The 16,710-nt window shown below is 30.5% G+C and overlaps 1 protein-coding gene across 3 annotated transcripts in view; it reads left to right on the top strand.

Annotated features, from left to right (window-relative positions):
- The window catches only part of LOC118200128 (uncharacterized), a 77,978-nt gene that overhangs the window by 19,754 nt on the left and 41,514 nt on the right, over positions 1-16,710 (top strand). For all 3 annotated transcript variants that reach the window (XM_085826970.1, XM_085826972.1, XM_085826971.1), the window contains exons 4-6: positions 5,596-5,654; positions 7,708-7,805; positions 10,797-10,907. In XM_085826970.1, the coding sequence (XP_085683096.1) occupies positions 5,596-5,654; positions 7,708-7,805; positions 10,797-10,907 (268 nt within the window). The remainder of the gene's footprint in view (positions 1-5,595; positions 5,655-7,707; positions 7,806-10,796; positions 10,908-16,710) is intronic.

The following is a 16,710-nucleotide window of genomic DNA, read 5'->3' on the forward strand; positions in this document are numbered from 1 at the left end:
GTGGAAATGGTAATCATGTTGTCTGTGATCTGCTTTTGGTTAGCTATTTTTTAGATGGAAGCACTAAAATGGGTGGTTGATTTAATCATTTCTGTTGCATGTTATTTTATTGCACGTCCAATTTTAAAAATAGTATTTTAATGGTGCCATCTAAGAAATAACTAAATAAAAGCAGTAGTTTGCATACTACATCATTACTGTAAAAACTCTTCTTAGCAATTACTAAATAATAAGTTGTATGTTCCTGGGTTTTTCTCATTGCTGTTCGTGTGCACAAGTGACTGAGTAGGTAACAGTGATAGTTATCTCAATACTAGTTGATAACATATAGTTGTAAGATTTTTAGATTGTATAATTTAAGTACATTAGAGTTCCCTCAGAATATTGGATAATGATGTAGTATCCAATCTACCTCTTTATTTATTTATTTTCTAAATGGCACTACTGAAATTGGTTGCTATTTTAGTCATTTATTTTGCCGTCATCTGCAGGATTGATTGAATTCTTGACAATCCTATAGGTGTTACTAATATACTAACAATGGAATTGTGCTTTGTTGACCGTGGCCTGACTAAAAAATAAAATGCCTCTAGGCCATTCCTGCTTTTGTTTTGTAAAATTTAATGGAATTAGAAATTTAATAGATTGTTAAATTTATGAATTGAATCATTTTCATTTATGTATTCCTAATCTTTTTTTATTTCAAAAAGACAATTTAGTGGGACCATCAAAGATAAACACAGTAACTCACATACTGCATCATTACCAAATCTCCTTCAAGAAATCATAACTCCTAACACAGAATAATCCTATGTGCTTTACTGTAATCAATGAATTAGTCTTTCATATTTGCACCCATTTCAGTAGTAAAATAAAATTTTGTTTAAGGCCAATGAAGGGCTTATATGATCTTAAGCAAAATTTTATTTACCAGCTAATTCTAATTTTAAAATACATTAGATCATTTGCAGGTAGTATTTTTATAGACTGTCATTCTCATCTTATTCCTACATTATAAGCACAATTTTAAAGTTAATAAATGTATGGTGCTTTGTGTTTTATTTTTACTTTTATCTCCTCTCACTAGTTAGCTCAGGAGGCTGCAATGTGTTAAATTTATCTTTTAATCAATGGAGCAAAACTAAATATTTTAAGAAAACTTCCTTTATATCAGTATCAGTTACTATCTTTCAATTAGCTAAAACTGTTTGTCTTAAATCCTCCCCCCCCCAAAAAAAAAATCAAAATTTTAGGTACAACTTGGAATAAAAATCATGTCTTACCTTATTAAGTTTATATGGCATGCTTAACAAAAAATGTATTGATTCATTTAATCTACTTAACAATATGTATAACTGTTCTGTAAAATAGATCTAAATAAAAAAACGAATGTACAGTTCCAATGAAATATGGATATAATAAGACAAAACCTCGAAACATATGTTTTATTTGTATGTCATGTCTAACATTGCCTGACACACAAAACAAAATGAAGCAAAAGGCTAATAATGTTGTACATTTCATTTTCCGACATCCTTGTTTAGTCTTCCAGTACTATTCCAATCGGGCTTTTATGAATTAGGTCTGCTACAATAATTATGTTGCTTGTAATGCAATTACATTGCCATCCATACTCAATTAATGGACTTTTCAAAGCTTTTTATGACAAGGTTAAAGCTAATTTTCAAATTAAAGAGAATTACTATTAGAGAATTATTAATGTTGAGAGCATGGTGCTTTCTAATCAAGTTTTGTCTATGCAGCTCATTTACAGCAATTTTAATATGTTAGAAAACAGTACGTATAGTACTATGAAATCTCTGCGATTTTGAGTATATGAATCTTGTCAATTTTTCTTTTAAGTAGATGGGTTATTTATAGTGCAAAATTCTTTTGATCATTCTTGATGTGTTCCAATGCTGAAAGTTTACAATCATAATTTATTTTTTAAAGTGAATTTCTAAATGTTTGCAATTAATTTGCTCCCTTTCTAGTTGCTCACCTAAGACAAGTACCCCACTTGCTTCACTGTTGTCTTGGGGCTCTGACTTAACGATACATAGATACTGTTCTGTTGATAAAATAACAAAAAGAAACATTAAAAAAAATTCTACTGAGCAAAGAGAAAAGTCTGTAAAGCTTGATATTTATTTTTTACAATTAGTGGATATTATGGTCTTGGACTCTTCCCTAACATAAAATTTAAAAAAAATTTAAACAGAAAATATGTAATCCATGCGTACTTAATTCACTAGACATGAATATACATGCCAGAAATATAGCAATTCTATTGAATGTTGAAACCCAAGGTGCAGATAATCAAAAAGTGCTAAATAAAAAACTCAGCACTTTCTGATCTTTAAAATAATCTCTGATCTTAATAATTTCTAAAATTTAATTTTAAATTCTAGTTGTTAAAACAGCTGTTTAATTTCACATAATCATTATTACTTGATAATATAATGAACAATTAAAAAGAGGAAGTGAAGGAAGCAGGAAAGGTTTTGAGCAGTAAAAAATTCATTAAGAAAGCTTTGAAATTGTACATTTTGTCATTCATTTCCAGTTACCCAAGTTTAGTTCATCAAGGCTTGTTATAATTAATTGAGGCAATGTTATTAATTTTTTTAGAATTTAAGACGCCGTGGCATGCAATGAATTGAAAGTTGATCTGTCAGCACTATCCTTATCTTCAGGGTAGATGTTTTTATTTTATTTGGCTTATAATTCCTTACTAAATGTAGTATTTCATCTCGATGTACTCCGTCTTTGATATGATTTAAATCAAATTCCTCGTCATTATAATTCGCTTCCGATAGTGAAGAAAGTGACACAGAGGCTATTGAAAACGAAAAAATTTCGATTGACAAATCAATCGGTATTCTCGACACAGCAATTATAGGACTTGAACAGCGGAACTTTGTAACTGAGCAAGAAATTATGTCTGTTTATAGAATTAAAGAGAAACTATTATCACATAAAACAAAGCAACTTAAACAACTTACATTGAAAGAAATGTTTAATAAAGTAAGCAAATAAATATTAAGCTGCCTTTTTTTTTTTTTTTTTTTTTTTTTTTTTTTTTTTTTTTTTTTTTTGTAAATTTTGATACTCTTTAGATCATAATTGTTCTTTATTTCATAAATTACGGTTTCATATTTTTAATTTTATAATTTCTGCCTGCCATCTTACCAGATTTAAACTGATGATCTATAATCCGGAATCGCCGAAGTCCCGACGAGTCCGGATTAAAGACTTTTGACTGTATATAAAGGTCTAGTTAATACTAATTAATAATTAAAATACTAAATAAACAATTTATATTCATGGTTTTAGTTGAATTTCTGTTCCTTGGAGATGGTATATAAAAAGTTTTCTGATTACAAATTATTGGTTTAGTACCTTGCAGCTTTAGCACAGGTCATAGCCTTTTTAATTTACTTTTATTTAGAATATATATATACGTATACGTACATTGTGCAATGATGTGAACCAACCAATTTCCATACTCACAGTTTGTTTACATTTATTGATAACAACACACACAATTTTTGTAAATCAATGTATATTGTACTTCCATAAAATGCTGAATTTTTTAAAGCTGAATTTCGTATAATATTAAGTGTTTCATGAATGTTCAACGGGATAACATTATCATTTAAATCAGGGTCAACAAACTTTTTTCAGAAATGCAGGAGTTTGGCAAGCTGAGTAGTACAGTACAAAGTCTTTAATCCTGACTTGTCGGGACTTCAGCGATTCCGAATTAGGGTTTTTTTCCGGATTATAGATCATCAATTTAAATCTGGTAAGATGGCATGTAGAAATTATAAAATTAAAAATATGAAACCATAATTTATGAAATAAAGTGCAATTATGATCAAAATTTACAAAAAAAAAGGCTTAATATTTATTTGTTTACTTTATTAAACATTTCTTTCAATGTAAGTTGTTTAAGTTGCTTTGTTTTATGTGCGAATACTTTCTCTTTAATTCTATAAACAGACATAATTTCTTGTTCAGTTACAAAGTTCAGCTGTTCAAGTCCAGTAATTGTTGTGCCAAGAATACCGACTAACTTGTGAATCGAAATTTTTTCATTTTCACTAACCTCTCTGTCACTTTCTTCATGTCTTTATGCATTTTTTGCTGGAATTCCACTTTTTGTTTGATGGGCATTGAAACGTGCTTTCGCTTTGTAGATCCTTTTGCAGCTCCAGAATCGGAATCGGAAACTCTTTTCGACATAATCGAAAGTTCAAGCTTACTTTTTATAAAATTGCTCTAACAGTCTGCAAATAATAATAAGTCGGATCCAGTTAGAAGATTAAAGAACAATGCAATCTGCAACATTAACTGAAATAGATCATTAGATAATTTTAGCCTAGCTTATACCATCCGTTATACATTAAATGCGCATGGGTAAACGTTGCGCATGCGCGTTCAATGTATAACGGCAGAAAGTTTGTAGCTTTGAGGCCCGGATTATGGATCATTCTGGATTATGGACGTCCGGATTAAAGACTTTGTACTGTAGTACATCTTTAAGCACAGAAAATGGTTCACTATATGCGGAATAACATATTTCTATCAGTTGAAAATTGATTCATCTACTTATGTAGTGTTATTTAGATTTCTCTGAGATTCAGTTTTTAATAAAAGTTTAATTCTACATTTCTTATAATTTAAAATTGTGAGGATAGGTGAGAATTTTTCTTAAAATTATTCACTGCAGTTATAAGTGTTTGTTGTCCAAATATCTAAAATTAAGAATGTAGATCTTTGAATTGTAGGTACCGGATTGCCAACCCCTGATCTAGATGTTCCAGATTGATAGCTGGGTAAATCGCACAGACCTATAATTTTAAAAAAAATATTGTAAAAATTAAATAAAAATGTATATTACATACTGCAGATATAATAAAATTGCATAAGTGGTTAGATAAAGCTTAATAAATTGTGCAGAAACTACCTGGATAGATAAAATAAAGTGTCCAAACTGAGCAGGTATGCTCTCTATAAGGCTTCCAAAAAACAACAACAACAAAAAAAAAAGTTTTGATAGGTATGTTGGCAAGTTGTTTGGTCATAGATCTTTATCGACAAGCATTCTTTAAATTTAGCTAAGTACTTTATTTTTAAAGCAGAGATACAAGTAGTGTCCTTTTTATATTCAGATTTAGAAAACAGCTATACTACTTATTATTTAATTCATTAACATTACAGAAGTGTCTGCACTAATTTTATATCCCGGGTGAAATTAAAATTGTTTTCACTTTCCTTGTAGCAAATATTTGTTACAAACCTCATTCAAAAGGGATCCAGCAGGAAAGTGCATAGGTGCATCGCGAATAAAGATTTTTCTTTATATTAAATAAGTACAAATGTCTCCACATAATGCTAGTTTATTATAGATCATAGCAAGTATTTAGTAAAGTACTTCAATGATTTCCGACTAGATTATATTTCACCAAAGCTTGATTTGATGATTTTGAAATTCTAAGGGTTCCTGTTTAGTTTTTATATTTCATTAAATTGTTTTAATTGTGATGGAACTGGCTGTATTTTTTTTTTTTTTTTCCTTTTCTTTTTTAGAAATTACATTACTGAACCACTTGGACTGAGTATAACCATCAAAGATATCACAGAACCAAGTAAGAATGTTTTCTTTTAATGCAATTTTGACTTTTTCATATTAAAATTAAATATGCTGAACAAAGATTTATACATGACTTGAAGGTTGTCAGCCAACCTACACGCTTGAAAAAATTCAAACAGTCCAATAAATTACAATTTTTTTTTCCTTTAAAAAAGTAAGATGTAAATTTAAATATTGCGGGCATGCTATTAAAATTTCAAAGGAACAAAATAGAAAAATTATTTCATTAATATCTTTTTTATTAAAACATAAAAACCTTTAGCTTCATGTTTTTTTTAATTATACCTTTTATAAAATGAAAATGTCTATTCCTTTTTAAATCTAATCTGGATAATAATCAATATAATATGCACTATCAAATGTACCTATTTCATCTTTAAGCAAAACTCTGTTGAATATGATTAATTAAATTCATCAGGTAGTGATAGACAAAACTGCATCAACTGAATGCACGAAACAATAGGAATAATGTGGAATTCATTCACCAGTTAGTATAAATTTGGCAATCATATGAATTTGAAGGTTTTGTATATCATTTATACTGTTCAAGGGATATTCTTTCACTTTGGAAGTGCCTGTTTTACTTAAAACATTGCTTGCAACTCTTTACCCAACTGGTATTAGCTTGCTGATAAATGTTCACTGTTTTTACAGCCAATTTACTGAGTTTGATCCAAAATTTTACTTTGGCTTATTGTCCCACCTTTCTGTCTATGATGTTATTGCAAAGTACCACACACTTATGATCATAAAAGTACCACTTTAACAACGCCTAATATTAACAAGTGATGTCTCCTGGCATACTGCTTTATCAAGATTCAGTGTTATTAACCCTTAGCGCTCCGCACATTTTTATACCACTGCCTGCCAGCAACTCCAGCACATTTTCGCAGCGGAATGAGTGAAACAGAGTCTTATTTTAAATGAGAAGAATTATATGTTCTTGTGAATTTTTTTTATTTTATTTATTTTATACATACATATGCACTTTCTTCTTGGAAATAAAAGATAAATTTTAAATTTTGTAATTCACCATGGTGTGATATCTTCGGAAACAATTTCCCATGTGCATCCTGGGTTTACTTGGGCAAGTATCACATCAAAGTCTTCCTGCGAATCTTCATCTTCACTTTCAATAATTCTCATTCATCATGTCTTTGGTAGTATGATTTCGGAACCACTACTTGAAGTGTCAGAATTATAATCAACATTGTCTTTTAACGATCAATATCTTTTAACACTTGAAAATCAAACATGTCTTCACAACCACTCAACTCTAAATTCTCATCATAATAATTATTTTCTACGTGTTTCATAAGAAAGTTTAAAAAATGGTTTAATCATAACAGTATAAAGACTGAGCACGTTTTAACTACAGATAACAATTGCTAACAATGATGATACCGTGGCATCTTAAGCGTAATCATGCTAAAAACATTTGGCTCCGCTGCAGAGCCTACGAAGCTATGGAACGAACAAATGCTGGATGATCCCATAGCTGAGCCAATGGAGCTAAAAACATTTGGCTCTGCAGTGGAGCCTACAGAGCCACGGAACAAATGTCAGATGGCCCCGTAGCAGAGCCAACGGAGAGCTAAGGGTTAAAGGAGTGCAATCCTCTGCTGCCATTTGTTAGCATGCTACAGAGTTCGTCCAAAAACCTTTTATACACCCCTAGAATAGTTCCTTTGTTAAAAAATTGGATTTTGCAGATTACTGAAAGTTTTCATTTTGCTGTTCATTAAATGCCAGAAACCCATCAAGGAAAATAAAAGTGGATATGCATCAAAGATAATTAAAAAAAAAAAAAAAAAAGCCTGTTGCAAAAGATTGTAGTATGATATTGTTATTCATATTGTGCTGTTAGTCGTATTGTATGCATTGTAGTATGATATTGTTATTATATTAGCATGATATTGTTATTCTTGGTACCTGTCAAGCTTCAATTAAGACATATCAAGCTTCAATGCAGATTTTTCATAATTATGAATTAGTTTAATTACAAATTTCATGATTTTTTATGTAATTATGTCCAATTTTTTTTGTAGAACCAAAACGCACCAAAAAGATTCTAAATTATCTGATTGTCTTCTGGAATTACTATCTTAAGAAATGTGCCCGTTTTCACGAATTGGAAGAACGTATGGTAAGTTTTTTATTATTATTCTTTAGAAAAGCTTCTGAATGATTCTGATTTACTTAATAAATTTTGTTAATTCTTTATCATTGTTTTATTGAATATTTTTGATTAACTTTGCTCATAGCATCATTCAAGTGCATCTGCTACCTATCTGAAAGCCGCAGTTTCATGCAGTTCTGATGATATTGTCTCTTTTTATGAATTTTTTGCTACATTTAAAAATTTGTTTCTTGCAGTTATACTGTTTCCTGCTTTTTCATATTTTTGTTCATTATGAGGGGTGAAAAAGCAAATATACATGTGACTGCTAATGTGAATTTATTTTGCAAATCGGTTTTTTTCCCATATGTAAAATGAATATGAGCCGGTTTCAGTTAGAAAGTTATTCACAAAGCATCCCTTCCCTCAGGCAGACAGTTTTCACATGCTTTACCATGTTAAAAAATAATGAATATTGATGAAGTTCAAAACAACAGCATCACCAAAAGAATTTGTATGCTAAAATATGCAAATACTTTTGGAAATATCTCTTTGTTCTCTTAAGATCAATAACAGTTAAAAGACATTTTCAGGCCAAATTTACTAAAAAAAAAAGCATTTCCTCATCAATAAACGAGTGAAGCAGTTTGAAGATATGGGTTGTTTATGCTACTGCAAAAGTTTCAGGTAGCCATCTGTAGCTTTTTGAAGTCTTAGAAAATTAGCATATCTCATGAACAACAGACAAATTAATGTGTTGCAAGCAACATGCATGTGTTACATATTGCTTTTGAGTACTGGTAAATATACAATGTTTTAACTTATGCAGTTAATACTTTGGTGCAGAAATCCTCTTTTAAGTCATGGAATGTATAATGAAGTTATATAATTTTCCTTAATACTTAGCATTAATGGGAAAAAGGTACCATATTTGTCTGAATCTGATATTTTTCAGACTGTGTTGAATTCCAAATGGTTCAGACACTAAAAACTGCCAACAAACCAAAGTAGAGAGAATTCTGCTTCAATTGGTGATGGGGAATAGTTTCTTGGACAGATTCATGCTCACTAATGAAGTCGTATGTTACTTATGTGGCAAAATAAGGAGACATATTTTGAGATTTTGGAGTATGGGAGATCCACATGTTACAACAGAACTTGTTGGAAAAGATAATACTTCTGTTGTTTATAATCAGGCCTAATGTATCTGGTTGTAGTGAAAATTTTCCGCCAAAAAAAGTTCTTAGTAAAATTAGGAAAAAACATGAAAGCAGTATCTTTAGTGCGGGTAGTAATCACCCCCCAAATCTATGATTTTCTGCCACTGTTTTGGTAGTTTTTCAAAGCCTTCAGTCCAGAAACCTGGTGGACCTGAGTTCAAAAACAAATCAACCTCATTTCAAATGTCCTGTGCAGAATGGAAGATGGCACCCAAGATGTAGCAACAGGTGTGAGAAAAAGGTAGAAGTCTGAAGACGTCATGTAGGGGCTATATAGTGAGTGCGGCAAACAATGCTGTTTATGTCTGTAAAGAGCCCAAACTGTGAATGCATTATCCTGAAGGAACATTGCCTTTTTGTGCAGAAACTCAGTTCGAATTTTTTCTTTGATAGTAGTGTCAACATGGGCTAGCATCTCACTTGTACACCTTACTGTCGAGGATTTTACCTTTTCTAGATACTCTTCGTGGATAATACCACTGCAGTCACACCAGATACAAAGCATGATCTTTTATGTTAGTCAAATTGAACTTTGTGATGCTGCCGACGGGATCACCGATCACAGACTAACCCCCTTTTCGGCCTGTATTGTTGAAGTAAACCAACTTTTCATCACAAGTGACAATCCAATCCAGAATCATGTCCTTGCGTTGACATTCAAGTGCAGGCCCGGACACGTCTGTCCTAATCTGCTTTATCAGCTCATGCGGCACCCAGCGATTGAACTTGCATTCAAGTTTATGCGATGCCTGGTGCAACTAATGGGCATGGAATTGATGTCTAACTGCTTAGCAATGTTTCGAGTGGTTAACATGCTGATCTTCTTAAACAAGTTCTTGCAGGCAGACCTCATCAACATTAGTAGGCCGGCTAGAGCATGCTGCTTCTTGAATGTCATAATCCTTGTTTTTGAACTTTTGGTACCAAACCTTCACAATGTTATATGATACCATATTAGTACATAAAAGGTGTACACATGATTTGGTGACATTCTGTTGTTGACTTTTTGCAACAGAACTGGATGTAAATGATGGTTCTAATCTGGTAGTATAATAGTTCCATTTCAGACATCTTGTACTTAATGATAGCGATTTTTTTTTTTTTTTTTTTTTTTTTTTTTTTTTTTTTTTTTTACAAATTTCGCAACACAGTTTTCTAAAACAAGTCTCTTTGTTTCTAGTGAAAAAAAAAAAAAAAATCATTTGACAAAATATGATTAAACACAGCAACGTGGGCATTTGCATAGATGATATTTGCGGTGGCGGGAAACTTTCTTTAAAACCTGATATTTAAGCCTTTTGTTTTTTCAGAACCCCAGAGGTCACCTACCTTGACATGCTATCCCAGTTAAGAGAAGAGTTACTTGACTTCATTCTGCAGTAAGATGACTCCGTCTTACACACACACTGGCATAGATGTGTAAAGAATTACCCAAACCAGCATCTTTTGTATCAGCCATGCTGGTTCAAATCATATCTCATTAATGTTCTTACCCCCTTCAGATCAAACTTACTCCTTGTAATTTTTCTTTTTGAAAATATTTGAAAAATAAAATTTAATTGATTAGGCTCTGCTAATGCAGATGTGGCAAAAACTAAAATCATGCAGACTCCTGGTGTGTCAAATATGGCTACACTGAACATTTGTGAAAGTTCATAGCAGACTGGAAAGTTAATTTTTCATGTTATATAGTTATTTGTGAAATAATGCATTACAGAAAGTACAGGTAGGCTTTCTTGTAGTCAATTTTAATTATCATGTAAATAAGGCTATATTTTGATATTTATCTTTCTTCCAGCAAACTGAGCAACAAAAAGTGAATAATTTAATTTCAGAAAATAAGCTGCTCGATGAACAATATAATGAGCTACTTGAGCAATTGAAAGCTGAAGAGCCTGACAAAAAAGAGGTATTTATCTTTTTTCTTAATGAAATTTTGATATATTATTTAAACTTATGAGTATGTGTAAAAGGTTTGATTTTTAAATTTAAGATATTAACTATATTTCTAAGTATAAGAAATTTTATATTGCTTGCCGGTATTGATTAATACACAATATTATAACAGAATGGTCTCAAACAAGCAGGCTGCCTGCAGTCCACAAATTAATTTTGTATTTCAAACATGTTTGTTCCAAAGATTTCAGAGAAGGTCCGAGTTTATATTATTTAATTTCCATTAAAAGCGAACATGGATAGCGAGCTAGAAAATCTATAAATGGTGTTAATTTACAGTGCGATATAGTTGAAGATAAAGATTTCATTAACTGTTATTCATACTTGTCAAAAAATAAATGAGTTACAAAATTTTATGCTAAGACTAATCATTTTGTTTGGGAATATATTTATATGGGAAGAGCTTTTTTCACAATTCAAAATTCATAAGAGGAGAACCCGATTGACAGATGATCCACGATCCACGATGAAGATAATTTTCTGCAATTTTTCTCCAAGGTTACAAACTTTGTAGAATTTAAATGCCATCATGTGTCAAGCTATAGTAAGAAATAAAGATGTTTATAATTTTTTATGTACAAATATATATATTTCTATTTATGCGTCAAAGAAGAATTTAATAAATAAGAAAAAAATCTGATGTGTACACCACATGACTTCCTTGTACAGAATATTAAATTATACACATTTTATCTTGCATTTCATTTAAACTTATTGGATTGAATTAAATCTACTTCGCCGGCGCATAAACCACAATGGAATAAATGCATTCTTTAAAATTTACTCTAGTATTTGTTTACCATAGCGACACTCTGGCGCTAGATTCACTTAACAGTATTATATTTCGTTCATATTATAACTCATAATGCACAAAATTTATATCATTTAAAGAATAGAATTATCTCGTCGTTGCCACATGTTCTATTCAAATACTATAATAAAGCTAGAATCATGTATAAAAGAAATTAAGCAAACAAAACAAAAAAGAAACAATTTTTCACAGATGATTGAGTATTTCTCGTTTAATTAATTCAGTTCTCACTTCGCGAGAAAGAAAAAATATTTAAGAACTCAAAATATCTATATTAAAAATTACGAAGTAAATCTTAAACGCTTATTTCCTTGAAAAAATTCCAGAAAGGATTAAGCATGATTTAATTCGCAATAATAAATGAAGGCGTTATCGTTGTTGTTGCGAAGCTAAGTTTCTCTAAATTGGCAACAAATCCACTAGTCTCCTATTTCAAATGTAAACAATCAATGGCCAACATAAAAAAAAGGCTTAGCGGCACTTAAACAACTTTAAAATTGTTGATAATTCTAAAAATATTGCATACAGATTTACTAAAGGCTTAAAAACCTTAACCCAAAGATAAAAACAAGATAATTCAATCATTTTTAAAGCAAAAAATGTACAATTTACAAACATATAAGAGTAAAGAAACTGATATATACTGAGCCGGGTAACAGAGTGGATATATATATAAATATATTTATATATGTCTGGTGTGGCCGATTGCAACCACAATACGAGGTGCCCATCTACATGTTATAGCAGTCCTATATATAAAATTTCAACGTTCTGAGGCTACTCATTTTTGAGTTATGCAAGATACATACATACGCATGTACATACACACATTCGTACAGATGCCACGAAAAATTCTCTTCAGAATTAATTTTAAAGTAGTTTTATAATTTTTTTTTTTTTTTTTTTTTTTTTTAGGAAATGAGTCTGTTATTCTTTTCTTACGTAGAGATATCACGCAAAAACATCGTTAAATTGCATTCGATAGCGGTCAAAATGGATATTTTCATTGAAATATGCTGCCTGAAACTTTTCGCGATTACAATACTTCCTTTTTACTTCATACAAGGAAGGAAAAAACAAGTTGTCATTATTTATTCTCAAGTTTTGTTTCACTTCAAAAAGTTTTCACAATGTTTATTTTTAGTTTAAATAAAAGTAAATTATGAGTACTTAATGATTAATTAAACCTGTTAGAATTATATGAAAGAAATGCCCATCTAAGGATTAAAAATTTAGCTGTCAGTATACTTGAATTACAAAGTATGGCCAACGAAAATCTCTTGCAGTCCAAACTTTAGATTTCAGGTACAAAATAAATAGAAATTTCAATTTTTTCCCTTAATGATATTATTGTTATTTATATTATCTTTTCATAAATAATTAGGAAGCAAAATTTAAAATTTATTCAAAATACTTTTTGTTTTGTTACAATGTTTCATTTTAAAAAAATTGGCCTATAATCTCTTCTCATTTTGTGTATGCTGCCCATATTCAGTTTTAATTTGAAACCACTGTATATAACTTATGCAGTTCATAGTTTACTGTGGAAATTCCCAGTTGTAAGTCCTGGAATGTATGATAAAGTTGTATAATTTTATTAAATATTTGGTATTAATGGGAAAAAGGTGCCATATTTGTACAACTATTTTTTGTTCTAAAAATGTTTGCTGAAAATTGTATTTAATTTGTATGTAATGCTTGATGTGTAAAAAATGTGTTAAGGTAAAGTGTCATATGTTTCAAATTTGGCTTTAAAAGAAAACATATTTTGTTTATGTAATTAATTTAGTTATTTAATTTACTACCAAAATATTATATTTAGGAAATTTAAGTTTCTTTCTTGTGAACCTTGAACGTATCAAGTTCATTTATATGATGATGTTTCGTAAGCAAGTTCTTTTATAAAACTGGTTTAATGTCATCATAAATGTGAGGCTGTCTTACAAGCCAGCCAGTGTCTAGAATTAAATGAAAAAATTCAAAAATGTAATTATTAAGACTTTTTTTTTTAATTTCAAAAAAATCAATTCTTATTTGGCTTAAAAAATAATGCAACCTACAAAATCCTATTGAAGTTTAAATTTTCTAAGTTGTTTAACATATCTTCCATGCATTTAACTTTTACAATATCTGAAACTTACATTAGTACATTAGTTTGGCTGTTAAGAGAAATGCATAATTGATAACAAAATTGGCTTGCACACATATAAATTTATGAGTATGAATTTCATAAAAGATACTGATCTCTTTTATTAAGCAGGAAATGAAATACAGTGATCTGAATCTTTTGATTAACACTTAGCATTACAAGTTCAGAAAATAGTTTTTGAGTTTCTTAGGGAAGATAAATATCTTTAAAATGTCTATATATACATTTTAAATATCACTGTTTCAAAACCTGTCACTGTTTCAAAACTTTATAAGTGCATTAGGAAGTTTTTCCAAAATTCATGATCATTGAATAATATTTATTGTACTCTGGCATTTGAATAATTATATGCTTGAAGAAGTATTGAGTATGGAATTATCATATTACTCAAAATTTAAATTTGGAGACAATGTGCATATAAAAAAAAGGTTTACTAGGATGAAATAAGAAAGATATACAGTTCTGAAAATGTCATTTTATTTAGCTGAATAAATCAAAAACACAAATTTAGAATTTTATTATGAAAATAAATAGAAGAAAATTTCAGACTTATTAAAAAATTTGCCACGTCCAATATCTGGAATTATCTAAAATTCCGACCTCTTGATAACCAGCAACCTTTTTTTTTTTTTTTTTTTTTTTTTTTTTTTTTTTTTTTTTTTTTTTTTTTTTTATGCTTTACTTATGCGCATTGGATTTTTTTTTAATACAACATATAGTGAGTCCTGATTCTCCATAAACAGTCATCTATTAGCATAAAACTGTATTGATCAGTAATTTGGCTCTGTAGCCGCCTTTCAGCTTAACATGCACCTCAAATTGAAGCATTCCAGGCTAATGAAGGCTATAGAGAGAAATTTAAGCAAACAAGTTGGCTCTATCCTACAGTAACATGATAGCACTATCTACAAGTATAAAACAATGCAGTAGACAGGAATGCTGTCATAGAATATCAAATAGTAATGTGACCTTCAGCTGGCAGAACATGCTCGGGCTACAGGAGTCTAAAATCCTCACTTAAATGCATGAAAGCTAAAACTTGCATTCTGGTAGGAGAACGGAAACGGAGATTAAAGATTCGTAACATAAAATAACTGGTTAGTTAACATAAATGCCTTACAAAATCATTATTTTTTGCTTTCATCACCAAATAACTGTCAGCACATGGCAGCTTGAGAAATGACTTGCACAGCAATTTCTAAATTTTTTAAAAACATGAGTAACTGAATATCAAAATACATGGAAACTTTTTATGTTGACATTATGCTTAGCAGTTATTACATTCTTCAGCTAACCACATTGTGAAGTGGTAAATATGCTGATGAGAAAAAATTTAACAGATTTCTTTCCATATGCAAAAGATAGATTTTGTAAATGATACTCAAGCCCAAAAATATGTGTGCTATTAGAATTCAGACTAACTGATTTGTTATTCAGATAAGCCGAGGATCAGTGCCAGAGCTCGTGTGTGGCCACACTGAGCGATAGAATTTAGGTAAGGCAGAATTTTTAGAATTTAGAGAAGCACCAAGCAACAAAATTTTTAGGGTTTAAGGAAGGCACTGTGATGCAAAATTTAGAGGCAGCATAACTTCTAGAATTTAGGGAGGCACTTAGCAGCAGGATTTAGGACCTGCAGAGATTGCACTGGTCTGCAAATTGTCTAATGGATAAGCCTTAAGCATGTGTGGGAAGTAAATGTAAGTATAATAAATAGCTAAACTAATCCCATGTTACATTGACATCTGCTATACACCATGTTTGTTGCCGGCAACACGTGCTTCTCACTTTGCTTTATTTACTGTTTCAAGATACGTAAGACACGAAATTATCGAATGCAACTTGCATCCAAAATGAAGTGTGATATAGAATGTATAAAGAAAAATTAAGTGTCAAGAAATAAATCATGTGTTATAAATTTCCGCCACGACTCCTGGTTTCCCTTTGTTATGCACTTCACGTAACTATGTAGTAAAGACTCTCAGATTTGTTAGGATGCAAAGAACTATCGCCAATCTATTGCAGCTATTCTCCAAATCATAATGTTACATATATACAAAGATCTGGACTTGTCGGGACATTGGAGATTCTGGATTTGGGATTTTTCTAGATATTAGATCGTTAGTTTAAATCTAATATGATGATGTGTAGAAACTACATAACATCTGCTATACACATTGACATAGTGTATAGCAGATGTTAGCTAAGCTTCATGAGGACAGCCACAAATTTGAAGGTTTTCAGATATCGCACAAAAAGTGAAATTTTCCAATTAATAGAATTTGTTAAGAAAAGTGGAGAAATGATAATAAATGAAGATGATATAACAGGTGTTTTTAATCTGTGATGGCAATGCCCCAATTATTAATCAATTACAGACTGCAATAGCTGTAGTATGGTTCTAAATCTAGAAAATATTATTATCGATAGTAAAGAAAGTGACAGAGATGGTTGCTGAGAACGAAAAGTTTCAATTGACATATTAATGGAAATTTTTGGCATGGCCATTGCAGGATTTGGACAATGGAGCTGAACAAGAAATTATGTCTATGTATGTAATTAAAGTATTAGCATGAAAAGCAAAAGAACTTTACTGTTTACATTGAAGAAAGGGTTAAGAAAGCAAACAAATAAATATTGAGGTATTTTTCTGAATTCTAATTCCCTTAAGGTCATAAATGTTTTATTATTCATAAACCACTATTCCGTATTTGAATTTTGTAGTTTCTACACATCATCATATTAGATTTAAACTAACGATCTAATATCTAGAAAAATCCCAAATCCAGAATCTCC

The sequence above is a fragment of the Stegodyphus dumicola genome, chromosome 11 (genome assembly GCF_044657685.1).
Source record: "Stegodyphus dumicola isolate Sdum_Otavi_A_Nest chromosome 11, ASM4465768v1".
Lineage (NCBI taxonomy): Eukaryota > Metazoa > Arthropoda > Arachnida > Araneae > Eresidae > Stegodyphus > Stegodyphus dumicola.